Source organism: Chroicocephalus ridibundus, chromosome 1 (assembly GCF_963924245.1).
Source record: "Chroicocephalus ridibundus chromosome 1, bChrRid1.1, whole genome shotgun sequence".
NCBI classification, from domain to species: Eukaryota; Metazoa; Chordata; class Aves; order Charadriiformes; family Laridae; genus Chroicocephalus; species Chroicocephalus ridibundus.
In genome coordinates, this window is record NC_086284.1 from 13,661,332 (window position 1) to 13,688,989 (window position 27,658).

Sequence of the window (27,658 nt, forward strand, 5' to 3'; positions counted from 1 at the left end):
AGTGTTTGTAAAATAAATATAATTAGATACTTTCCAGACGATGGCTCATTCTCTTTAAAACATACATGGAGCTTCCTATATCTTTATCCACGTCTTTGCCTCACTGACTTTTAAAATAGCCCAGGGTTCAGTGCACTAATGCAGGATCTGGAAGAACTGAATTATTAATTCCTTTTTCTGCAGCTATGCAAAACAGCATGGCATAAGTAAGGGTTATAGTTGGAGTAGGGGTTACTTTCCACTGTCACTGAAGCTGTTTTGGAAAAGGGTTCAGGAATTAGCCAGAGGGAACAAAAAAAAAAAAAAAAGGCAGGAGTGAGCCTTGCTCTATAGCCTGGTGGGTGACTGGGTTCTGGGCTCTGTTCCCCAGGGCTTGTTCAATGAAAAGTAATGGTCTTTGGCGACGTACTCCTTCCTGGAAAGGTGTCCTTACCGTTAGGCTTCTCTTCCATAAGAAGAGTGGGAGGTCAATGTCCCACATCCCCCAGTGGGCTGGCCAGTCCTGGTCCAAGTTCACCCTGTGAGTTGTTCATGAGAAAACCTAGCTTTTGCCTTCTTAATAAAGGCAGAAGCACTTCTAGGAATGCAGAGATACAGCATATTGGGCCCCTGAAAAATTGCCAAATAAAAAATAATGGGCTCTGTGGAGTTTAGACTTACCTAGTGTTAGGAGGTAAACAAACAAGTTGTTTGGGGATTATGATGGAAAGCTTAGGTTTCTGCCTAAACAAGCCCTACTTCACATTGCTTATTTGGCTTCCCATGCCTAGGCACTCAGGAGACCCAATCCTGTAAGCACTCAGTCTATATGACCCTGTTGTTGAATCTTTCAAAGGGCCAGATTTTTAAAGCTGCAGATAGGTAGTCAGGGGAACTTAGTCACCCAGCTTGCATTAAAATAATGAGTATATGTGTATCAAGATGACTAAGAGCTGGTTTCTGTTCAGCAAGCAGAAGTCAACGAACCAATCTCATTTCATTCTGCAACATGCAAAGAGGCTACGTAGAAAGAAATATTATGGGTGGTATGGCTTAGGTTTAGTGAGGCTTTTGACATTGTGCTGCATGATATTTTTATAAGCAAGCTAGGGAAACGTGGTTTACATGAAACTGTCATCAGGTGAGTTTGTAATGACTGTCACACTGGAGGGATATGTTAAGGAAGGTACTGGGTGCAGCATTGCTCTTATTTTAATTCCTGAGTGGGTAAGTAGGCAGAGGGTCTGCATTGCTAGGTGTTGGAGAGCAGGATGGGGCTGCAAGTACCCTGGATAGTGTCAAAGTCGTAGCTGTGGGATTTAACAGCTGGAAAAGGGTTTGGAAAAATACGATGCAAGTCATCAAGATAAATGTGAAATCCTCTGTTTAAATAAGAGTAACCAAGTGCACCAATATTGCTTGGGTAATGACTGATTGGGCAGCAGAACTGCAGAGAAGCAGCTGTATGATGGTGAATCACAGGCTGAATGTATGTGTACACTTTCATACTGGTGTGGAAAGGCGAATACTTTAATGAAATGGGTAAACAAGAGTAATGCTGGAAAACAGAAGTAGTTCTTTCTATTTACTTGGTGTTGGCAAATCCTGACCTGAAAGGCTGTGTCGTGCTTTGGGTACAGCACCTCCAGGAAGATGTGGGCTACCTGGAGATTTACAAGAAAGATCACAGGTCTGGAAAATGTGTGCTACCAGGAAATATTAAAACACTTGACAAGGGGGTGCCAGGGGAAAGAGAAGTGAGATGATAAAGTGTAACAGTCTTCAGATATCAGACAAGTAGCTCTGAGGAAGGAAGTCAACCTTTGTTCTTTTTTCCCCCCTCGTCTTTTATTATTTTTATTCGATCTCAGCAAAAAGCCAGAGCAAGATTTTTAGTTGTAAGAAAAGCGAGGCACTGGGGGATGTTATTCAAGGAGGTTATGCAAGTTCATGATCAAAGGATAGGCCTGTGTTTGGGGATAAATTGCATCCATCCTTTCTTTGTGCAGGGATAAATTAGATGACCTCCCAAGATTCCTGCTATCTCCATACTCTGTCATTGCTATTTATTTACTTTTTGAGATTTCCAAGACATTGTTAACATACATACATACATGCCTATATTTTTCTATATATATATCTCTCTACGTGTGCATTCCATTGCTTCAGGCTATGTTGCCCAATGTTGTCAGCTGCAGTGCGTAACCTGAAATCAGGTGTATCCAAAACGGGCTCCCCCATTTCAGGAATATAAGTATATTAGACTTATAAATACTGAAAGGGTGGGTGTCAGGAGGGTGGGGCCAGGCTTTTTTCAGTGATGCCCGGCAACAGGACAAGAGGTAACGGGCACAAACTTGAGCACAGGAAATTCCACCTAAACATGAGGAGGAACTTCTTTCCTGTGAGGGTGACAGAGCCCTGGCACAGGCTGCCCAGAGAGGTGGTGGGGTTTCCATCTCTGGAGACATTCCAAACCCGCCTGGACGTGTTCCTGTGCAACCTGCTCTGGGTGACCCTGCTCTGGCAGGGGGTGGGACGGGATGGTCTCCAGAGGTCCCTTCCAACCCGACCATTCTGTGATTCTGTGAAACTCACCAAGCTTATGCCTGATCAGCACGAGGAAGTGAATCACTCAGGAGCGCTGATGGAAACAAGTATTTGTGTAAAGTCATGTAAGCCAGTACCCTGGACTATATAAAGGGTGAGCCAACCATCCACATCTCATTAAAAAAAAAGACAACACATGACCCAGCCGAAACGGAAAGCAGGGTTTCAGACACCCGTGGAAGGTATCATACCACTAAAAGGTTATGCCTGCCATATTTCCCTTCAGCAAAGGATTGTTATCTTCATCTCTGTCCTCTGTGGCCCTGCTTTCATCCCATGGTACCCTGACTCCAATGGAGCGCTGGTGTGAGTAAAGACCTTCGGGGTTAAGGCTATCGTTTCCCCACAGAAAAGGGTCAAAGTACTGAAAGCCTGTCTCGGTAGCGGTGTTATGGATTGAACTTGGCCAGCTTTTCTGCTTAAGTTGTAAAAATCACTTGAAATATCTTTCCCTATGGGGCTATATATTCTTCTACAGTTCAGCAAGGTACTTCTGGCAAGATTTTTCTCTTTCATCTCAAAATGATGGAGGAGAGTATTATAAAATCTGGTTTAGTATTCGTCTTTTCTTGTTTGCTGTTAATGAAGTTGTGGACTTTTAACTTCCATTAATTGGTGTTGTCATTAACGTTTGGGTAATCAGGAAAGGCTATAGGAACATGCCAGTGTTGATAGTCACACCAGGAAAGACAGAGGCAAGAGGAACCACAATAATCAGATACCATGTTTGCAAATGACTGCTAAATTGATAAAGAACTTTCTTTACAGTTCTCTTTCTGGACAGCTTTCTGTTTTACTTCTTGTTTGTTTATTTTTAATGCTTGCCATTATTTTTCTTTCCATAAGTTTTCAAAATGAAAATGAGCAGATGACAAAGTTAAGCATCATTTTCCAGAGATAAACAAGAACAACTGGGCTAGCTAAACTTAGGGAAACACATTAAATAATGAGTTCAGGGTGACAGATGAAAACAGAAAGGAGAAACACACTATGTATGGTCTTTAATACATGTAAATTTTAGTTTGTGTGTGATGCAGTCGGCAGGTAATGTTCACTGCAGAAACTCACTGTCATGGGAATTGCGTCTGTTGTGTTCATGCTCAGTCTTTTAATTGGTGTCGGTCTGGATCAAACTGTGTCGTAACACCACCATTTTCAACTGAGCTGCACCTCGAGTACTGTGTTCAGTTTTGGGCCCCTCAGGACAGGAGGGGCATTGAGCTGCTGGAGCGGGTCCAGAGAAGGGCACCGGAGCTGGTGAGGGGTCTGGAGCACAAGTCTTATGAGGAGCGGCTGAGGGAGCTGGGGGTGTTCAGCCTGGAGAAAAGGAGGCTGAGGGGAGACCTCATCACTCTCTGCAACTGCCTGAAAGGAGGGTGTAGCGAGGTGGGGGTCGGTCTCTTCTCCCAAGTAACGGGCGATAGGACAAGAGGAAACAAACTCAAGTTGTGCCAGGGGAGGTTTAGATTGGATATTAGGAAAAATTTCTTCACCAAAAGGGTTGTCAAGCATTGGAACAGGCTGCCCAGGGTAGTGGTGGAGTCACCACCCCTGGAGGTATTTAAAAGACGTGTAGATGTGGTGCTTAAGAGCGTAGTTTGGTGGTGGACTTGGCAGTGCTAGGTTAAAGTTTGGACTCGATGATCTTAAAGGTCCTTTTCAACCTAAATGATTCTTAGACAAGGAGGAATTTGATACTCCTGAATTATAAAGAGAAGTTGGTTATTTTATTTCTCTGGTGCTACTTAAAGTAGTAATGACATAGAAGATGTCATTATGTGACATTCAGTGCATGCCCCTTTGTTTTAGTACAGAAGAAAACAAGAAAAAAACCCCGTGTGAAGGCTGGCATTTGCGGTACTAGACGGCTCTGTGTTGTACAAGCTCTTCACACCAGAGATTTAGCAAAGGGCAATATTCTATCATATGCTAATACACGTCTAAATAGAAAATGTGCTTGCTTTTTCCTTTATTTAAAAAATGTACTGCAATCCTCTTATAGTAATAGTAATTCCTGCAAAGCTTTCCATGTTCAAATAGCTTATGTTCGTGATTGGCACCTTAGAAATCTGAGAAGTTAAGTGAGTAAATGAATAGACTCAACACAGTTTGCAAATATTAATCCCCCAACAGCTGTGGGCAGGCAGTGTGGGAGGATTGCTCTCTTTACCAGTGCAGGAACCATGGTGTTGGAGCAGTTGTTTCCTTTCCACAGAAAACATCTCCTTTATGGTCACAGCAGAATATACCATCGCCTCCACGGCAGGGATGCCATTGACACGCACTAGTGGATGCTTCTCTCTCAGCAGATCGTAGCCCCTGGACTAAAGCATTTGGGATTTCAGTAGAAATAACTTCCCACTTCACCTTTGCCTCATGCCCATTTTGTTTCCAGCCTCGGGTCAGGAAGCTGAGTGGAAACAGCTATCGATGTAACACAGCGCTTTCTTCAAACTGCTGTTTCTGCCCCAGCTTTTCATTGAATTAATTTTCGTCCCAAGAAGAGAGTGTTAAACTGCAGCCCCACAAAACACTGTGGGAGAAGGTCAGCAGGCAGCTGAGATCTGTTTCTGGATTTCTCCTTCTATTCTGCCTCCGCATTCAGGCAGAAAGCCACTAAGGTTTGGTACGTGTAAGTGTCCCAGCTCAGGTCCTCTGGCCTGATCTTCTGTCTCTCCTTGCATAAAATAGCATTTTCACCTGTAAGAGCTTTTCCTCCAGGTCACATGGGAAAAATAAGACTGTTTTCATTGTCAAACCAGACTGGTAAAAGATAACCCACATCCTTGGAACTTCTGTATTCCTCTCTTGTTTACCAGGAAGGAAAAATAAAAGCATTTGTCTTCAAGAAGTAACTCTCGCCATTTCTGCCTAAAAATCCCTTGTATTAGTGTTAGCAACCAGAACACCATAGTCTGTCTCCATTGTAGGATCACTAGCAATCACTTATCAAAAAACATTATTCATATTGTGTTCGTTATTGGACATCACCTTTAGGAAGTAGAACACAAGGAGAGTGGTCTGATAATATATCAATCAGATTGCAATCACCAGAGTTATCACTTCTTGTATGTAAACTCACCCTACGTGGCGTCACATGCACCAAATTCTGTATCTCCCAACTCCTCCTTGCAAGATATTCTTGATGAAGTTTTGGGGTATTTCAAGATGCGAGTCATGGGTAGACCATCTCCTTTCTAGCTATTTATGCCTTTAAAGACCGTGCTATCTGATTCTTCTGTCTTGTGACAAGGTATCCTGTAGTATCAAATAGGTTTTTGTGCCAGAGAAAAACTCAAACCAGACTAAGGCTCTCCTGCAGTCACAGACACGTACGCCTGGAATGTGTAAGTTAAGGTCCCTTCTTCAGAGAAGTATTTAATTCTATGTAGAAACTGGCAGACATCAAGAGAGCCCAGTACAGAATACTAAATAGCTTTACAGTTAAAACTCATGTGTAGGTTGGGTGTTCAACTACATGCTCTGAATAGGCAAAATCCCCTTTTCCAACATCCCAAGGGATCAGCTCTAATTACTAGCTCATTAATCGTTCTGGTCAGGTCTGTCCCTCTTTGTAAGTAGAAGTTCGAGGAAGATTTCTAGCAGAAGGAGATCCTCCCCTGCTGGAGATGTAGACACACCTCCTGCCATTCAGACCCTCAAAACCTTCCACTTCCCAGAGGGTTTTAATCCTTTTTTTCACTTCTGTCAGTTTGGGTGATTGTCAGCTGACAGAGCATTTATCATAGAATCATAGAATGGTTCAGGTTGGAAGGGACCTTTAGGGATCATCTAGTTCCAACCCCCCTGCCATGGGCAGGACACCTCCCACTACACCAGGCTGCTCAAAGCCTCATCCGGCCTGGCCTTGAACACTTCCAGGGATGGGGCCTCTGCCATCTAGTTCATGGGCTGAGCTCGGTTCCTCATCTGTAGGACAGGAGTCACCTCCTCAGCTGCCTTGCCTGTTTTGCTGAAGGAGGGCCTCACTGTATTTTTCACATTTCTGATCCCATGCTGAATAGAGAGGTTCTGCTGTGATGGGGCGGGGGGGGAAGTTCATTGCAATACTGCCATTTAAACTTCTCAGTGTTTTAAAGACATTTGAATGTTTGAAATATACTCTGGTGTCTCACGCACCACATAAAAACCCTATTCCCTGAAGAGGCCAAATAGTAATTCCAAACGCTGTGCGAGTAAGGTCTGGGACTTTGTAGTTGCTCTAGTTTTTATGTGCGTGTGATTGAAGAAAGAGTCTCCCAGCTCCCCCTTGTGTGGATGCTCTACTCCTGCTACATCAAGCAGAAAACAAATGTGATTTGTGCTGCTTTTGATCAGACATTTCTACAATGCTTTGCTGCCGGAAAGCAGAATAATACTGTCACAAATTTTAAATTAACAAAATATGCCTAGAAGGGATTGGTAGCTCTTGTTCGTCTGATTAATGTCAGGCTTGTAAAGTCTGCTCTCCGACAAAAAGGGCAGCAAATGCTCAAGTGAGAGATGTTAACAACAGAGACTCTGCATTTTAGTGGATCTTTTGTGTTTTAGTTATAATCTCTTAATGCAGCACTCAGGACCAAATCACAAAATCAACCCGCATCAGGGGAGTTGAATTAGGTTGTGTCTGTGTTCACTTTTAATTAGATTTGAAATGGCTATCCCACTGTAGTGCGGCAAGCAACCAAGTCAGTACCTTCCCCTCAGGCCTTATTACTGACAACCACCTTAGCCTAGATCTGCATATTCAGCAGCCGGGTGGATAGGTGTTATGTGTTGGGAAACACAGGCAGGATTTGAAAAACACAGGGTATCTTTTGTACCACTCCATTTTCACTGTCTAATTGGGGGAATGGGGGACTTTCTAAAGTGTCCAGATTCTGGCGGGAGTTGTTTGATGCAGCTTTTGTCTAACAGGTATCATGTTATGATAATATTTTGCTGCTCAACAGTGGAATCAAAGCAGCACTGGTAGCAAGTACATTCTGTGCCACTTGATGTATTTTTATGGGTTTATTTTTCCCTTATGTACATTTCTATTCCTTCAAGATGTGCTCAGAGACATTTCCAATTTCAGCATTCTGCCTGTCTCATCTAATTCAATTGTAAGCTTTTCTAGGCAAGGACCATATCTGGATTCTGCTTTCAAGTTTCATTACACAGCAGTTCTGCAAAGTGATCTTTTAAAGAAGTATCAAGATAAGGGAAGGAACTTAACTTGCCCGTGGGGATTTGACATGTGAGAAGAGCGTGTCCTGATCTCCCAATACTGTACCCGCGGGTGCTCCTACCTCCATGTGCTCCACTCCATTGGAAATGATCGGTGTGATAGCAGATTTTGCTTAGGGTTTCTGTTAGATGGGAAGAGGCTGTTGGTTTTTCTGTTTCACTTTATCATTTTCACATGTGCTTCTCTTTCAGGTGTGAACAGAAAAGTTACCTATTCCCTGGCAGACTCCGCAGATGGTTACTTCTCAGTTGACCGGTCATCAGGAATCATTATTTTGGAGCATCCACTTGATAGAGAGCTTCAGTCTTCCTACAACATCAGTGTAAAGGCCTCAGATCAGAGCATTGTGCTGACCTTATCCTCATTTGCCACCGTTACCATTACAGTGCTAGATATTAATGACAACCCCCCTGTGTTTGAAAGAAGAGATTATCTCGTCACAGTACCTGAAGACACCTCACCTGGCACTGAAGTCCTTTCTGTTTTTGCTACAAGCCAAGACATTGGCACTAATGCTGAGATTGCCTATCTCATCAGATCAGGGAATGAGAAAGGGAAGTTCAGGATTAACTCAAAAACAGGTTTGTAAAGTGGCTTTTACTTGTAATGCAAAACGAAAGTGTCAGAAAAACGTGAATGCTCTGGGGAAAGCTCCTGGACCAAAAAATTTCCAGGGACGGAGACTCAGAGCTTGTCAATGTGGAATTAGTTGCACAGTTAAAAACCAATTTTAGATTGGAGAGTGATGTAAATTACGGTCACACTCCGCTGCCCCAGCTCAAGTGGAGAATACTTTTTTCCATTAGTATGTCTGTTGAAGTCAATGTAGATGTGACAACCCATTAGCCAAACTGTGCAGTGATGAACACTTGCAATGTTTACCTGCTTGCCAGCTGAGTACAGCCTCAACAGTCTGGACCTTAGCAAGCATCAGACAGTGCTACCAGGACCAAATAGCTGGCAGTCCCAACATGTCAGGCGGTGACTGCCGTTTCTACAGCTGTATATGTCTTCGCTGACTTAGGTTGCTCCTGATTTGTGCTGTCTGACAGTTGACTTCAGCCATGGTTTGGGGTTTTTTCTGGTTATGCGTCACAAATTTTAAAAACATACTGCTGCTTCCTTTAAGAAATACTAAGAAAAGTTGCCTTATTTGGTCCAAATGACTCATTTTCTTTGAATTTCCGTAGTGGGATATACTCTTTACCCTTTTTGAGGTTTCAATCCATCAACAGACAGTTAACAATCTTGTATTTGAAAGCTGAAGGTAACGCTTGTTTGGGTGCAGCTGTAGTAACCAGTAACCTGGACAATCTCAAAATGATGCATTGTGTCATTTATATTACTGTGCACAAAAATCTCTCCCCACTCTGCGGAGGCCACTGCCTTACGTGTAAGGGACTTACCGTAATTGTGTGTTGTCTGTTATCTTCATAATGTTGATTAGTGCTAACAAAATTTAAACATAAATACGCCTAGACAGCGATACTTAACTTCACATTTGACAATGAAGCCAAGGAGATAAATCAATAAAAACCCATAATGAAGCTTAATCACATGGGGAAAAAAAACCAAAACTATTTATTATTCATTAATGTGTGACAGCTCCATTATTATCGGTTTAGAGGCAGGAGCTCTGTTTCCAGACAGACGGGTGCTGATGTAGCATGCCTGATCAGGGCTTGAAGAATAATGTCCTTCACACCATTTATCAGTGGGAGCTCTCTGCTAGCCACTTGGAAGCTTCTCTTCAGGGCTCCTGCTTCCAGCAAGTCATGCTGAAAGGTAGGATTCATTTGGAGAGAGCCCAGACGAGATTAAGAAGAATGATCCGAGGTCTGTAAAATGTGGCTTACCAGGAAAGACTGAAGGAATTGAGGCTATTTAAGCTAGAAAAGAGAAGACATGCTGTTAGTATTCAAGCTTGTAAAAAGTACCTATGAAGAGGAGGGGAATAAACTGTTCTTCATGCCCAGTTGTGAGAAAAGAAGTTTTAAATGGGCTTAAATTGCATTTGGATTATCTCAGTTAAATGATAGGAAGAAATTCCTAACTGTAATTATTATTAAGTACTTGAATACATTTCCTAAGAAGGTTAGGAAACTAATGTTGTTGGAGGTTTATAAGAACATCAGAGATAAGTACTTTCAAGAATTATTAGGTTTAGCTGACCTGTGTTGGGCAGCAGTTGGACTAAATGACCTTTAAGCCCCATACATCCCTGCTCCTGATGGGTCTGTACTGAAAAAAGATTCGGCTTGCCAAGGTCAAGGATTTGCATTTAAGTCTTTCCTGCCATGCCCAGTATTACCTCCTTCAAGGCATCACTAGTAATCTGTGCGCAGCCCACTCCCCCCTTCTTGCTAAGGTTGTGGGTACATGGGAAACATGTGGAGGGCTTGCATTAAAATAATTTCTATCCGCAAAGTGAGTCAACTTATAAACAGTCTTAGTTTTGATTGTGTGGTGGGGGAACCCAATATTTATAAACCTAGGTGAGCAGGGAAGTCCCTGTTTAATCACATAAATGATAGAGAAATGATTTCTCAAAGGTATTCATAGCCCATTCATTTGTATTTAATTCATGAGAAGTTAATTATGTGGGAGTGAATTTCTGTTGACTTGTCAGGGCTGATTTCCAGAGTCGGCATCCGGTTCTCCCACAGGCTTTGTGTATGAGCCCAGGCAAATGGGTGGATATGGCTCCCACTTCTCCATCTACAATACTGGTATAATAAAAGTTATTTTCATCAGAAACCATCCATTGCTTCATGCCTTGTGAAGGTCCTTTCTGCAGAGTCAGCCCAAGTGCAATTGGCATCATTCTTTAATCAAACGACAGCAGCAGAAACCTGACCAAACATTTTTATTGGATTGGGCAGCGTTACAGTTAAAACAACATATTTGGTATGTGTGCCATGGTGATAAATAGCATGCTGTACTGTTTACTACAGTCAGATCCCTTAGTCCATAGCATTATTTGTTTTTCAATGGCTGTTGACACTCCCTCCCTTGCTTCAAAGGAGCCATTTCCATTTTTGAAGCTTTGGATTATGAATCGTGTAAGGATTTCTACTTAATAGTGGAAGCAAAAGATGGAGGTACTCCAGCTCTGAGCGCTGTTACGACTGTGAACGTAAACGTGACAGATGTTAATGACAACGCACCGAAATTCAGCCAGGCGGTCTACAGCGCAGTCATCAGCGAGGACGCCGCCATTGGTGATTCGGTGATAATGGTGAGTGAGGCCATGCGCATCGTTTAGGTGGGATGAAGCCCTCTGCCACTTGACCTTCAATAGAATACTGCTGCACCAGTTAATAATGATAACTACTGTATCTTGAATCACCCAAACTGTTCTCTAGCCAATACTCTGCATCTCCTACTGCTTTCCCGGCTGCTGCCAGTTTTCCCCCAAAAAGAAAGTAGCAGTAGCACTGACTGTTTCTTTTTAACCCCAGTGTGCTGTCAAAGAGTAATGGCATGTTTAAGGCACTGCATTTCATGAGTCAGCTAGAAACAAGTGGGTTTTATTGGAAAGGCAGAATTCAACTTTTCAGTGAAAAGCATAATATTTGTATCACGTAGTACTGGTGTCTGTTCAGTCTGGCGTGCAGTGTACCATACCCAAACCTCACAATGCTCTCGTCCTTGAACTTGTTAATCCAGAAAGAAAGTGCGCCATGGAATATTAAGATGAAAATACTGTGTTGTGTTTTGATGCTAGAATTTTGAAAAGGTCCAAGGGGAGCCTCCTATCAGACCCTGATTGGTTTGATGCTATGGAGGTGTGCAGTTCAGATGTAACTGGTCTGATGGAATATGAAGTCTTACCTTTTGGGGTGTTGAGCAATTAACGTATCATACAGATGGCTTAATATTTTTTTTTTTTTTTTGCTAATTTTCATTCTTCTCTTAAAAAAGTTGATAGCAGAAGATCTGGATAGCCCTTCCAACGGCCAGATTCATTTTTCCATAGTGAATGGGGATCGAGACAATGAATTTTCAGTTGATCCTGTTTTGGGACTCGTGAAGGTTAAAAAGAAATTGGATCGAGAAAGGGTAAGACACGTGGGACTTCTTAACTTACAATGACTTACAGATGTGTGTTGATCTCAGCTCTGCTGCTAGCTCACTTTCAAGAAGCTTCTTTTATACTCTGCAGCAATCAGCCTAAGATGCTCCAACAGGTCTTTCTAATGTCGTTCCACTTCTTCCCACCCCAGCCTTATCCCCAGTCCTACTTACAAACCAACAGCTCTGCTAGCGTTCCCATCCTGCACCGACACAGCAGCGGAGGCCAGCTCGGGGAGAAAAAGCAACCCTGGGTTTCTCCTGCGGTGCCACCGGCAGCTGTTGCTGTGCTAATGAGCTGCCTCCTCGCTCCTGCGCGTGCAAGCGCACACGTGCAGCCGTGTGTGCAACTGGGCGATTGCAACATCCTCCAGATTGCGGCACCGGGCACCGAGCTGAAACCTCAGCCATTAATTAGCGCTCTGCAAAACATGTCACTGGGGAGGCGATGTTATGAAGTGGCTAGGCTGTACCAAAAGTGAGAGAGTGCTTCATTAAACAGATTCTGCCGCTTTGTTTGCTCAGTAGATTATTCGTTCAGGGTGATTTATCACCATTTCACCATAGCTAGCAATTAGCAGCTTTTGGGGGAAAAAAAAACAACAAACAAATACAGTCGCCTGTGCTACTAGCAGGGCAGGAGTGTGCGACATGGCTTCAGAAGTCTTGCAACACATAAAGAAACCCGTGCCTTCTGCCTCTGAGCAATGCCTCTGCAAAACCAGGGAAGCTGATTGCTATGGACTCAGCTGGAAAAACTCCCTACTGCTTAAAACAGTGGCAAATACCCCTTCTGTATTATCACAAAGGCAGGATTAAATTGTCAGTGTTTGGTGGCAGAATGACTTTGCCGCAGACCGCCGAGGACAGGGGAGTAACAATGGCTGTGCACGTTACAAATGTGATGTAATATATTTCTCTTACGTGGCACAGGCTTAATTTCTTAATATGATATTTTTTAGTGTCCGAGGTGCACTCATGTACATCTGTATTCAGGCGCACACATTCGCCCTCACCGGGGTGTGCATGTTTAACACCGGTTCTGTTAGATCTGCATTTTCCAAAGTTTCCATCGGTTAAAATAACCTGTGATATTGTCTTTTTCTTTGCTTCCTTGGCACATTTCCTAGACACAGGTGTTCCTGACCCCTTCAGGGAAAATGCTACATGATGCCCCATCTGCTGTAGATCCCCAGAGGCAGTGCTGACTCCCAGATTTCAGTGGTTTAAGGAAACTCGTTACCGGAGCTGTAATCACATAGAAAGCATGAGTTTTGCCATCTACCTTTCTGGGATACATGGAAATGAAAGCAAACACACACAAAATTTGGGAAATACCCCACAAAACTGTCAATCTTGATTTTTAGCTAGAACTACATATTAAAACTCAAAAGGGGGAAAAAAATCTTTTCATTCTCTGCCTCAGTTTCTTGACTTTACATCATTCAGGATTCTTCCTCCCTCCTCTGCTGCTATGCCCCCACCAAATCACAGTCTTTCTCCTCTCTACATCACCTCGAAAAATGTTTCCTTCAACTTTAGGTGGTCCCACATCCCAGAAGAGCCCCCTTGTTTCGTAGGCTTAGCCTGTACTCCTCCCTCCTACCCAAAGGGCTTCTATTTTTCAGATGGCTTTGGTTTTCCTCCCACCCTGAAAAAAACCCTTTAATATTACATCGTTCCCTTCTGCAGGGGCATGTTTTTCTCCTCTTCAGGCCCACACCGAGAGGCTGGAGCGGGATGTTTTATCTGTCGCACGTTTTGCCCTTTGCTCGCTCCCCCGTGGAAGGATTCACGGCAGACGTATCAGCAGCTCTTCCCGTGGAGCGGGGAGCGATATACAGTAAAAAGCAGTCATAAGATGTAAGGAGGCCGACATACGGACGCAGTGCATAAAACCAAACTGTCATCCATACGCTGTGCATAGACAGAGCTTTTGCAAATTGTCACATACGCTCACACCTCCGGCACGGGCACATATGTGCGTAGAGGGCCCACGGGTGATGCACTGAGCTGCCCACACCGTGCTGAGTCGTTTATGTCTGTTGCAAACAAGTAGGCTGAAAAAACCCTTGTCTTCTACTGAATGGTGGATGATACCCTGTTGCTACAGAGACTGTTGTCCCTGGTAGTCCCAAATGTTTTCCAGTGTGTTTAAGCCAAGTGCCTGTGAACTTCTTCTTGTTTCTCCATCACCGTGTTAGAAACACTCTGTGTCAAACTGAGGTTGACTCTAATAAGCAATTTATATAATATCCTGGAAACCAACCGTAAGATAAATAGAATCGGGTCACATATCCCAGCTGACACCTAGGAGCGATGAAAATGTTAGCTACAGTAGTAATGGCTGAGTTTGGATATTATCCGTCATTTATTTTTGTCTGCCCTTTTGTTTCAGGAATGCATCATCTGATACAGTTATTTTAATACGGTGAAGCTGTTATGTTTATTGGTAGCCTTATAAAACAGAAGTTGGGACACAGTGTGGCAATAAGCAGGATAATGTTATACTAAGGGCAGGGGAGGTAATGAGGCCAAAGAGCTTTCCTTAGAATATGGTAGGTGGTGTGCTGGATGTAAAGAACATGAATTAAAATTTAGGACTGCTTTCCCGATGATTTAACGTTTCCACCTTTTTGCAGATATCTGGTTATTCATTAGTTATCCAGGCAAGAGACAGCGGCATCCCTCCTTTGTCTTCATCTGTGACGGTCAACGTGGACATTTCCGATGTGAACGATAATAGCCCTGTATTTACTCCAGCTAACTATACAGCTGTAATTCAAGTAAGTGTATCCTGCACATCAAAAACTTCTCTGACTTTTAAAATACAAAAGCATTTGGTTTCAGTTAAGTAGCTTTTGATGATTTATCTGCCAAAGATGCATCAAGTGATTTTATTTAAAGGAAAGTATAAACATGTCTTTCTTAACTCTTGGGTAAGTTTCTGTTTGCCGAGGCTCTTGAACCTCAGCATCTGTCACACATTTTACCGTTCATCCCTGTTGCGCCAGAAATTGTACTCTGGCCTCAGAAAGTCTGAGGTGGGATGAGCTCACACTTCTCTGCGCCTTGCGCAGGGCGCGAGCCTTAGTGGTTAGTCAGTCCTGACCAGAGACAGGGTCAGGGAGAGCTCAGCGGTCCCTGGAGATGTGGTGGGTACCTCCAGCTCTGCTACCGGTCCATGGGGCGTAAGCAGTGCCAAATAAACGCTGCTTGTGAAATGCCGTCTTGGGGAAAGAGCACTCAGTTGAATATTCTCGATAGCGAAACGTGGTATTTTGTGATTGTGATATGTATCCTTTTAATCCTTTTCTTTATACGCTGTGTATATGCGTAAAGGAAAATAAACCAGTGGGCACAAGCATTTTGCAGCTGGTAGTGACAGACAAAGACTCTTTTCACAATGGCCCCCCTTTTACCTTCACCATCCTCACTGGCAATGAAGAGGAGGAGTTTACGCTGGACCCCCACGGCGTCTTGAGATCTGCAGTCATCTTCAAGCACATGGTCGCCACCGAGTATGTGCTCTGCGTGCAGGTACGGCTTGATTTTCGCATCAGCACAGAATCAGAAACCCTCATAGTGGTAGGTCATCCGTACATTGCCTGTATGGCTTGGGTTTAATTGACTGTATTCTATGAGTAAATACTGCGCGGTCCAGTTTACAGGTGCACAGTATGGTATATTTCCTTTGATGTTCTTAAACCTAATTTCATATAAATATAAATAGGTAGCCAGCCACCTTTCCAATATCCTCCGCATGAAATGGATTTTCTGAACAGCAGCCGTTATGATTTAAGATTTTAATCTTTTTTTTTTTTTTCCCCTGTAGCTAAGCGAGGAAAATAAGCAAAAATGCATTATATACATATAAATACACCACAGAACAAGTGACAGAAAAATATTGTTCTAGGAAGGAAAATCACTCCTGCTTTTAAGTCATAAATTTAATCATAAATTTTTGGAAGCCTACCAAGAATTCATGAAATCACATTCCCAAGGTCAACTTAGCTTTTAAAGAATGTGAAAATAAGACATGCAATATAAGTCCAGCTCAAACTTAGCCGTAGAGTCATTGTTGAGGAACTTTGTAACCAGGGTAATTCTGATTACAAAAAAACTGTAAATCCAAAAGTGATTTGTCCACATTTCTCAGGCCTGCCAGGGAAAATGTAGTAGGGTTCGGTAAATATGCAAGTCCAGGGAATGAACTACATTCTTCATTGAATGAACTCTTCATTGAAGTGGGACATGGTTCTACAAGCTACGTCTGAAATGCAGGCTTCCTCCTCTTGCTCTGCTGGCGTTGACTTCTCTAAATACAGTCTGTTTGCTCCTTTATAAGGACGTTTAATGCTGTTCATAGCAGTAACATTCTCAGTTAGTTACAATTCAAAAAATAAAAGTTCTGATGCAAATTAACAGTTCAAATCAAAGTCAAGTTTTACAAGTTTGCCATTTAATATTCCAGCAACCTAATTTTTGAGCCTTGTAGGAAAATAAAAAAACCCTTGCCTTTTCATTCTTACCATGCCTTCATCCTAAAATATCCTGTTTTCAGGGCAATTTGCTAGCCAAAGTTCCAACATCGCCAAAATTGGGCATGAGAATTAAATTTAAGCCGCATCCTCTAGCTATATAAATCCAAGTATGTCATATAAATGAAATATTAGACAGACCACAACGCCTGAGATGCACCAACATGTTCAGAAAACCACGCTGTTGGCTTGTGGGGGCCTAATTCCTCCCAGTATTATTTCCTTTAGGGATTTCTGCAGGGAAAACATATTTTATAGTTTCCTGTTGCGTATAGACCATTGAACTGTTTCTTTCCATTCACATGTGCCAGAGTGCTGCTTTCTCCTTTCCCCCATCAGGTTCCTCCTCTGTGTTAGGTTCATTAAAAAATAATGATAAAACTGAAAAGCAGAATGGGATGTGATCTCCGTGCACATATGTGTGTGTGTGCACGTAGACATAAATTTTTTTTTAACTACTCCACCCAGCCCTTTTGGGAGGGAAGATGAATGATTTTTAGACTGTCTTAGAGATACTAATCCTTCCCTACCCATGTCCATATAACTGTTGCCATCCTGCCTTTTTTTTTCTTGTAAATTTTCCTCCCCATGTCCAAATACAAAGATCTTTGAACGTGTGCTACATCTCTGCCCAGTAGTAGTTTCGTCTTCTGTTCTTCTCTGGAGCAAATAAATGTGCGGAGCAGTATATCTTAATAGTGACTTCAATGAAACATTTTTCTCAGTGCAGGAAAGGACACTGATTCAAGTTTGCACACCTTACTGTCAAGATGGCCTTGGGGTTTTTGTCATACTTGCTCTTTCACTCTCTATAAAAAAGTGCAAATGATGCTATCGTACGTGCTCTGGGTCATACAGTCATCTGTCCAAGTGGAGTGTTGCTTTCATAGTTTATCGTTAGTAACAGCACAAGCACCCTATTTCATTTTTGGAGGGTGATAAATTTTATTTATTTCAACCATGTTTCTTGACTGCTTCAGGTAAATTAGTACAGAGTGCTGTGGAAAAACTCTGAACTCCCTCACATCCACACAAACTAGGCAGGGTCTGAGACACTGTGGAGCACACCAAGTAATGTAGAAACTGATGCTGGTATTTCACTGGGCTTCAGTCTCTTTTCCAGGATAGAAGTGAGCCCAAGCTCCATTTGGTGCAGAATATACCACATTCAGATGGCTCTGTTGTGAAGAGGACAAGTGATAGCTGTGGGATCGTGGGAACATTTCACTTTCAGTAATGAGACATTCTGCTGACACATTTCTCTCTGCAATCCACTTAGATGAGATATCTGTGCTTCCCTAAAGAGTTTGTAAGTTCCACTGCTAGAAATGGCTGAGACGTTTCTTTACATATGTATTTTGCAAATGCATTTGGGAAGTTCTTTTGAGAGGTCTTCAGAATTACTGATGCTGTGAAAATATATATATATAGCAAGAAGTTATGGTTGTTGGCTGTGTTATATGTGTGGATTTTTTTATTTTTTTAAATTGCATTAGGCAAAGGACTCTGGGAAGCCTCAGCAGGTTTCCCACACCTACGTTCAGGTGAGGGTTATTGAAGAAAGCATTCACAAACCGACTGCCATTCCACTGGAGATTTTCATTGTCACCATGGAAGATGATTTTCCTGGGGGAGTCATTGGGAAAATCCACGCCACAGATCAGGATGTGTACGATGTCCTCACATATACGCTAAAATCAGAGCAGAAAAGTTTGTTCAAGGTCAACAGCCATGATGGGAAGATCATTGCCCTTGGAGGGCTCGATAACGGCAAGTACGTCCTGAATGTCTCTGTCAGTGATGGCCGGTTCCAGGTACCCATCGACGTTGTGGTCCACGTTGAGCAATTGCTACAAGAAATGCTGCAGAACACGGTCACCATCCGTTTTGAGAACGTTTCCCCGGAAGACTTTGTGGGCCTTCACATGCACGGGTTCAGGCGTACCTTGCGAAACGCAGTGCTCTCCCAAAAACAAGACAGCCTGCACATCATCAGTATTCAGCCGGTGGCAGGCAGCAATCAGCTTGACATGCTGTTTGCGGTTCAGATGCACAACGGTGGTTTCTATAAGCCTGCCTATTTGATTCAGAAGCTTACCAATGCAAGGAGACACTTGGAAAATGTGATTCGTATTTCTGCTATCTTGGAGAAGAATTGCTCTGGACTGGATTGTCAGGAACAGCACTGTGAGCAAAGTCTATCTATTGATTCACATTCCCTGATGACCTATAGCACGGCACGAATTAGTTTTGTGTGCCCCCGCTTTTACAGGAATGTGCGCTGCATGTGCAATGGTGAGTACCGCTCCCTCTTCCCCTCCCATCTCTACACATTATGCGATAGGATCGTTTTTATTCCTTTGATGCAGATTAGAAGGGGCATTTCAATTCACTCCGTTAAAGCACGACTGGCTGATGTATTGTGGGAATTGATTTCTCAGGCTCAGGAAGAATTGTTCGTGTTTACTGATGTAAATGGAAGTTGATGAACTTTGGCCTTTTACGACAAAGACCGCTTTCCTGGAGGCTCCATAATCAGAGCCATCAACCAACTTCCAGAGGAGGGGAAGGAAGGGAAGAGGAAGGGAGAGGGGAGGGAGGGATGTGGTTTCCCACCCCCTCGGTGCCACCACTGGAATAAACGTGCAGAACAGCCTGGGCTGCAGCGATGCACCATCAGTCTCCGAGTAGAAGGACCCCTGACCTGAGCAGTGCAGGTGGAAAGGCCTTTTCCAGTCCCATTTTTGCAGAGAGGCATGGAAACCAATGAAGTATTTTATTAAGTAACTGCAAGCAAGCACTGTTCCTGACCTTTAGTGCTACAGTAGGTGACAGGGTGAGTTTTTGGCCAGGTTTCAGGCTGTTCCACATTTTGGCAGAGATTTCACATGGGCATATACGACAAATAGACTTGAGAGCCAGTCTTCTTTACGATTCTGCACTTGGAGTATAAAACCTCAGGCGGTTATAATAATAGTTCTGTTTCTTTTGTTTGCCAGGCTATTTGCTCCTCATTCCACTTCATTTAAGAGTGGAGAAAAAAAGCTGCTGTAAAATCAATACATCTAAGTCTCCCTCATCTTAAGCACACACGCACACAAACACACACACGGAGCAGTACAAGAATTCAGCAGCCCTGTCTCTCGGTAACCAACCTGTGTTTCTGCAGAAGTCAGCAGGACTTTGTGCCTTACCATCTTACCATCGACTTCCGCGGGGATGAAAAATAGGCCTAAATTACATAAAACTTAACCAGAAGTCATTGTCTCCTGCAGCACGTGAATAATAGTGCCATAGAAGCTCCGTTCTGCAAAAATATCAGAATTCTGTATCTGAGGTATTTTCTTGTACGTTCATGAGCAGACTATTTGGTCAATTTTTAAGTAATAGCATTATAAGTTTCAAACAGATGTATCTATTATAACAATAGTCGGCCTTTTGTTACACATGAAAGGCTCAGAAATAAAGGATTTTGACAGGTTTAAAAGGGACAATGCTGCAATATCCTCCAGACGAGTCCAGGAGCCAGTGCAGGAGCACTGTCTGCAAAACACTTCTGTATTCTCTAAGTCTCATTTTTGTACCAAGAAATCACAAATCCTCATCTCCATGGGGATAGCGATAGCCCTCGCTGTCAGAAATTGGTTTTCTGGCAGCCAAAATTTTCACTGTTTATAATTTCATTTCGCTACTTATTAAAGTCAATAATGATGTATTATTCCCCTCAGATACTAATAGTAAGTGGATCTGCCTGATAATCCCTAAACTTAGCTCCAAAAAAAAGGGCTTTGCAATGCAGTACGGTTCCGATCCCACAGCTCTCCTTTCCCCCTCCCTGCACAGCAAGTTTGCACTGGAAGCATGATAATTTGGCTGGGATGGCGATTTCCAAATTTGTCTGTCATGTACCAGTCAATCCTCAAAACGTACGGCAGGCTGCCACAAAGGCAGTGTGTTTCTGCAGCCCGTCTGTGGTCCCCAGCCTCTGGAGCGTTCATCACGGCCTGGAAGGCTGCTGGACGGGAACAGTCGCAACAGGCAGCTTGTCCTGGTCCAGCTGGAAAGCTGGATGGATTCCCACAGCTCCCGTTTGAGCCACGATGCGCTGATTTCCCCTGGGTGATCCGCAGGCCTTGGGGTGGGGTTGGGCACGTCCAGTCCACCATCCAGCCTGTACCAAAAGCATCCAGAGCTGCTGATTTAAGCATAGCTACCGGAGAGGTGAAAGCCTTGGTGCCTCCCCGTCGCACAGAGATAAGAGATCTTGGTAGGAAGTAAAAAAATCCATGCTTTGCCCTTCTCCATGTTAGTTAATGCTTCAGCCTCTTCTACTGTTTTTAATTAAAGGGGCCACAAGAAATATTGGTATTTAGGTAAACACACAGACACATGCTGTGTTTTATCACATAGGAGGTAAGAGACTTCTGAGGGTATATTAATTAGAGAATGTATGCATAGTTTTGCTTTCATGAAGGCTAAAGACTAGGCCCAGTAAAAGGGTTAGAAAAATGCAAATACTTCTTTGATCAGTAGTTCTTGTACATGCCTATAAAAGCTGCAAGTCAGTAAAAAGCGCACAAAATACTACAATAAATTTATGTTGGCTTGTTTAACAAGACAGCATTAGCAAGATATTATTAGTATAATAAAAGCATTATACTTCCTTTGTTACTAGGATAGTTTCATGATCCAGTCTGGTATTAATGGCTTGAATTATGACAAAGCCATTAAAATATTGCATATGTTTCCAGAGATCTGATTCAATTATGACCCAGAAAGCTTGAGTTTGAACCAATTCACTTGGTCTTGAAATATGTATCATACTTGGAGTGTTTTTCCCACTGGCAGATGTCACAGATATGCACAATTTATGCATGCCAGCTGTGCATAACTTACCTAGATTACCTTTGTGAACAAACGGAGTTATCTAACATGAAAATGCAGGGAGACTGTAAAGCAGGCAGTGGGTGAACTTTGGAGGTTCAGCAGCTCGGCTCTGGAAGGGTAAGTTCGAAAGTTCAGGTGCATCAATCTAGGCCTTTAAAATCAATAAAATTGAACTAAAGAGTTTTCCAATAACGGGCTGTCTCCTTAGGTTTCTGTCTCATCTGCTTGTGTTTGTATGAAAAAAATATTGTAACAAACTGGGGTTTGTTTCGGCGTGGCTGTAGGGGCTGTGCAATTGCCAATCTCCCTGCACATGACGTGAGGTATGCAAACATCTGTCAGCGCATGTGGGAAATAAAGATAGGAGGACCGGGATAAATATATTCCTGTAAAAGAGTTCTCGTGACATTCTCATTTTTCAGAAGCAAGAATCTACTCCTTATTTTTATTTCTTTTCATGATGCAAAGTAATTCTTTCGTGTTGAGACAAAGATGCAGGGAAGAAGCAGGTTCTGTTGGGACTGTTTTGCTATAGAGTTATTCTGCGTTATGATCTTACAAAAGTGAGGTTACATTAATATGTTTATGGGAGAGGGCTGGATTGAAATAATCTTGACAAATGTAGGTATATATCTACATCTGAGCTGGTGACTCCAGGCCCCATTTGCAGACAGTGGAAAGAATGAGGTATTTTTAATGATGTGATACATCTCTCCCTAGATATCTAAAATCAGTCGGCTGAATCATGCCCTAAAGTTAGATGAGATGAATTCCATTTCAAGTGTTTAATATGGTTCTGGCTTAATAGTTTGAAAGAATTTTTCTAATACACCCAGAAATGTTCAGCAAAAGTGCAGACACTCACATCCACCGTCTTTAATCCAGTGAATAGCAGTCTTGGACCACTTTCTTGTGAAACCAGGCAATTCAGACTTTATGGAGCCACTTCTAGCATTTTGTGCATGTTCTGACAAAAGGAATTCATTGACTGTGCTGATCTGCTATTAATATAGGAGCTAATCTTCAGAGGTGGTTTGTGTCCTCAGCTCCACAGAGCACACGCTGCCTCTTGAAGAGTCCTGGGTGTTTTGCAGGATCGGTCATCAGGAACCCAAATACTATGTGTATAACACCACTTTTCCCGTTTTCAGGAGCACACATGCACTAACGAGCCTTGAGTTGTCCTGGCAAGGTAGCCAGGAAGATTGAAGAAGAAGGTGTCCTGTCTGTGCTTGGGAACAAAGAACTGTACATGAATTTGATAGATTTGTAGTCCTTTTAACATTGCACTTGTATAAGGATTTCTCCTGCGAATATCCCCCATTTCTCCCTGCGAATATCCCCCATTTTAAGGCTCATGCTGAGAATGCACAATCTCGTCTAAAGTGTGGGAGAGCTGAAGTGTCAAGCAGGGACATGATGGTAGAATCGGGGCGAGCGGGAATTGCTATCTGTCACTTAAGGGGTCTTAAGGAACGCTGTGATCAAGGAGAGGTCAAATGTCTCAGTTCTTCTAAAACTGTGAGAAAATCCGATTCACTGGGACGTAACGCATGACACAGAGTTTTCCAGGGGCACGTGAGCTAACTGATACCCATGGCTGACTTGCGCAGAAACAAGTTCGTGGTGTCTACACGGCTATGCATACCGTAACCACTGCTTACCATACCTGGTCACCGTGCTCCAAAAATAAAAACAAATTGCAGCTTATGAGCTGCATGGTCTTATGAGTTGATGGTCTTCCCCTTCCCACTAAACTAATTATTAGATTGTTTAAAAGTAACAGTCTAGAGTTTGCTTTACGTGCTTCCTGTGACTCTGGTCTTCAGGAGCCACCTTTCAAGCTTTCTTCCGCAAGCGAGAGAAACAGACTCTTTTTTAATATTCACACAGCTTGAGGAGAATGGGTTTACAGAAAAACGCCAAGTATCACAAAGCTCAAGTTAAAATTGTTGAAGCACTCAATTTTTAAGATTTATTTACATTCCTGGAAGTGATCCTTCGTTGGAGGGACAGGAATTAAATAAATGTCTCATTTTGCAATGGAAGAGTGTTTTCTTCCTCAGTGTAGTAGGAAGTAGGGAGTAGTAGGGAGTTTGTAATACGTTTACCTTCTTTTAGAGAATTAAACTGACGGTCAACTGTCAAAATCAAGGGGGTCTATTCCACCTTTTCCTGCCATGCACTGGTTGATGCTAGCTCATGTGTCTCCATGCTACTTTGTCGAGAACAGCTTTATTAATACTAATGTGAGTTTCCAGGGAGTGCTGTGGATTGTCTGGACTTGCCTACAGAAAAGAAAAAGATCAATTCAAATCCGTATTTCTTGAATCTCTTATTGGATGGTAAATAGACTGCTCTTTGGAGTGGAAATGCAGCATTAGAATAATTTTGTTTAAACTCAGGCTGTAAATCTTTGATGTGGACAACGCAACCTTGAACAATTTCACAATTTTGCTCCGCATAGTGGTGAAATCAGCCTGAAAATGTGTGTTAGGTCGGGCAATGCAATAATGCAGATTTGTAGCTTATGTACTTATAACCATACAGAGAGCAGTGCTTCTCCCGAGTCTGAATATTTTAAAAATTTTGTGACAGCTGTGAAATCCTGCTGCAGCAGGATGAATAAAAAGTTGATTTGCTTGTAGTTTACCATAAGAACCATTCTTGGCCTGCCGGGCTAAGCAGTTCTTTAGTATATCTCCACAGTTGCACTAAATATGTTAGATCTTTTCCATATATTTTTTGACTGCAGAAAGATGCCTCTGAAGTATAAATCAGAGTTTGAATCAGCTAAAAAAGCTGGCAGAGGTGGATAACAAAGTAAGCTATTGCTTTATTGCTTCACGTCAAAGCTACAGTCATAGGTTGGGGGATGTGAAAATTTGCAGAGCCACACTTGGAAATCTCCGTGCCCCTTTCCGCTGCACGCTGACGAGCTGTGGGGCCCTTGTCCAAAGACTTGCCTGTCAGCCGCGCACAGGCTCTCTTGAGTTACAGCCTCACAAAAGGTTTAACTGTGTTGGGAGAGGAGAGAGACTCTGCGTAGAGCAGAATGCTGCATTCCTGTCACATAAGAATGAATTAAAATAGCCAAAAGATCCAAGCAGAAAATACAAGGCAGCCTATAGAATAACCACCTGTTATAATTTCAGAAATAATTGTTACTTGCCATTGAATTCAAAAAATGAGGGCTTTTTTCTAAAAAAACCCCAAGCTATAGAAAACTTCATAGTCTCTGTTAAATTCTGCAGACCTTACCTGTAAATAGAATACAGTTCTGCGGTGCAGAACCCTATTAAATGACATTTGTTTCTTGATTCTATAAGACTTAAAGTGTGACTGTATATTGCAGCTGTTACTCCTGTTAATGTTACCTACTAAAGCGATTATTAAAGATTGCCATGCATCATTTTCTAACAGTGCTACAGGCAGTACTGTAAATCGTTTACTGCAGAGACCTCTCAAACAAATGTTTGACAAAGGAGGGAGGATGTTAAAGATTAAATTGACTGTGCTGTACATCAAGCAAGACATTTACAGTCATTGCCGTATTTGTAGTCAGCCCATGTCCACTTCGAAACCTACAGTAGTAATTTTTCTTTTTCCAGAAAATACAGTGCCAGGTAGTTTCAGCTCTGCTTACTATGAGCCCTTCTTGGCTTTACTGAAGTGTGAGAGCAGTGAGATCCTTTCTTTCATTACTTTCAGAGATACACTGTGTGACAGGTTGATTTCTCCCTTTATAAATTGGAAATAAAATACATATGCTCAAGAAATAAAGTAGTTTTTTAATATGATAAGGGTCCCGCAATAAACAAGAACTGCCAATATTCCGAAAGTGATGGGCAGGAAGGTGCTGACATTTTATTGTTAAAATCATCACCTGCATGTATTAAGTAAATGAATTTGATGAGCAAAACAGTAGACGCCTGCCCATTCCCAGCAACGGGCTCTCCCTCTGTTCAAGCTCTGGCTGCAAATCACCAGAAGCAAGGGCAGGAGTGCCTTTTTTTTCCTGCACTTAAAGGCTACTTTCATAGCAGCCGCGCACAGATGTCCAAAGGTAGAAGCTGACCCTGCATCTACCATGTTCCCTAGCCCAAGCAAGAAAAGGCTAACTCTTCTGGAAGTCATATATTCCTGAGAATTCATACGTTAAGCAGCAATAGTTGTATCGTGTTTTGCGTTATTGCAGGCAGTGGTTGCAAATCTTTTAGGATTAGGACAATCAGAACAGATTTATTTAGACACTCTTAGAAGTTATATATATGTTTTAGCCAAACCCCGTGCAATGCAAGAAGTTCCTTTGACATTGACAGGCTTTAAAGCAAGTCCTTGACATGCTCAGCCTGCTAGATGTTAAGGATTTAAAAGATTTTGAAGAACCTCGATGTAATTGTGTTGCATGAGTATTTTAAGCAAATTTAAAACTCAGTATTCATCTGTCTCTTCAGATTACTTCCCTTATGAAGTTAGTAGTAGTTCTGAATTCACCTATTCTTGGGCAAGATTAGATTCCGTACTATTTAAAGATTTTTAGGAAAGAGTTGCTACTAGCATTCAAAACAATTTTATCTAACTTGTGTTCTTCCTCAAATCAAAAGGACATGATTTTTTTGGCCCTATTTATAATCATAAATTGCAACTGGCTATTTAGAATATTAAGCTCCTTCTTTCTCTGATTCTGTAAAGTCAAGAAATACAGTCAACTTATTTTTGATTTTCAAAATTTCTTCACTTTGAGTTCTTACTGTCCAGAGCAAGTAAGCCACTTCTTTTTCTCTTTTTTTTTTTTTTTTATTTTTTATTTTTCCCTGGACATAGGCAGTTCCAGATGCAATGGGACTTGTGTAGTCACAATCAGAAGAAAGGAGGATAGGTTTTGGCAGCCTGGGCAATGTGCACAATAGGATGTGAGGTCTCAGAAATGTCAGGAGGAACACAGGGACGGGGAAGTCTGCCTGTGTCGTACGATCAGGCTGGCAGCGCCTCCTGTGCAGTATGAGGGTGAAAAGTCCAGCCGTCACTCTGTAGCCCAGGAATGGCTTTTTCTTCTTTCGTCTCCTAGGGAACTCTACCCCCTTAAATCTGCTTCTCATCGGTGTGCTGGGGCAAAAGGAGTGCGTAGCTTCAAGTCATTTGTTTTCTCCTATCTCGAAATCCCCTGCGCAGGAGGCTTTGTGAGAAAATGACTGCCCTGAGAGTCACAACACCAATTAAAAACCAGTTACTGCTCATAATAGTTGGGTTTTATAATATGTTGCCCTGGGTTTTAGAGCAGCCTTTGAAGAAGAACCATAATGCTTTTTCTACGTACTTGTCCAAAGAACGTCTTTTCTGTGAAGGGTTTTTTTTGTTGTTGTTATTATTATTAGACCATTCTTTGCTTGTACTGAAGTGTGAGATCAATTACTGTCTTTCATTACTCTTGTATTGCTGAAGATCATGCTTTACGCTGCATCCCTGACAGTATTTTAACGTGTTGCAGGAGAACGCTGCCCTGGGTCTAACGATCCCTGCCTGGAGAAGCCATGTCCAGGGGACATGCAGTGTGTGGGGTATGAAGCTAACCGGAGACCGTTCATCTGCCAGTGCCCACCAGGAAAGCTTGGCGAATGCTCAGGTGCATGTCATGATGGTGGAGGGGGATATACTTGAACAACAAAGTGCTTTTATTCTCATTTTGTGGGTAGGGGTGCCACTGAAGTCATGAGAAGATGTACTGCTTAACCCTTCTCAGCACTGACACATCTCTTTATAAGCCCTGTACAATATTCGGCTGTGGGGCTGTATGAAGACCATGATCCAGTTTCCATTGGGAAATTCCCACTGACTTGGTTGAATCCCAGGTCAGTAAAACAGGCTGCTGAGAAGACAGGACTTTTCCTAGAGACTGTTATGCCAGATGTTTTCCTGCCATGGGCAAAGCTCTATAATTAACTCTTCTGCTTACGATTTAGAATACCAAAATTCCAGTCTTTATTAATGAAAACACTACACCATCCCAAGAAGAAAGCTTGAGAACGTTTTTTAGTTCTCTGTAGCTGTGCTGTTCCCTGGGATACAAAGAGCCTGGTGGAAAGCTGGTGACGTGGAGCTTTCCGTTGACTTCAGTGAATCCAGGGCTGCATGGCAGAGGACATGTGCTGTTTCCCTGGTGACAACACAGCACATACTGAGCTTTATCACTGTGGTCCTGGGCAGCGGTTGAAGGAACTGATTGCAAGGGTTTGACTGGCATCTGCCCATGCTTGACTTTATGCCCATAACTCAACAGCCTGATGTACTGGCATGGTCATCTTTGACACCCTCTGTTATCAATGAGGCAACATAG

The 27,658-nt window shown here is 42.6% G+C and overlaps 1 protein-coding gene across 8 annotated transcripts in view; it reads left to right on the top strand.

Moving 5' to 3' along the window:
- The window catches only part of FAT3 (FAT atypical cadherin 3), a 425,569-nt gene that overhangs the window by 362,567 nt on the left and 35,344 nt on the right, over positions 1 to 27,658 (top strand). For 7 of the 8 annotated variants that reach the window (XM_063329048.1, XM_063329074.1, XM_063329056.1 and 4 more), the window contains 7 exons: positions 8,011 to 8,400; positions 10,843 to 11,057; positions 11,744 to 11,881; positions 14,536 to 14,679; positions 15,236 to 15,433; positions 17,931 to 18,729; positions 26,813 to 26,947. In XM_063329048.1, coding sequence (XP_063185118.1) covers positions 8,011 to 8,400; positions 10,843 to 11,057; positions 11,744 to 11,881; positions 14,536 to 14,679; positions 15,236 to 15,433; positions 17,931 to 18,729; positions 26,813 to 26,947 — 2,019 coding nt within the window. Of the gene's footprint in view, positions 1 to 8,010; positions 8,401 to 10,842; positions 11,058 to 11,743; positions 11,882 to 14,535; positions 14,680 to 15,235; positions 15,434 to 17,930; positions 18,730 to 26,812; positions 26,948 to 27,658 lie in introns of those variants that run through there. The other variant, XR_010070308.1, reaches the window with a different exon arrangement.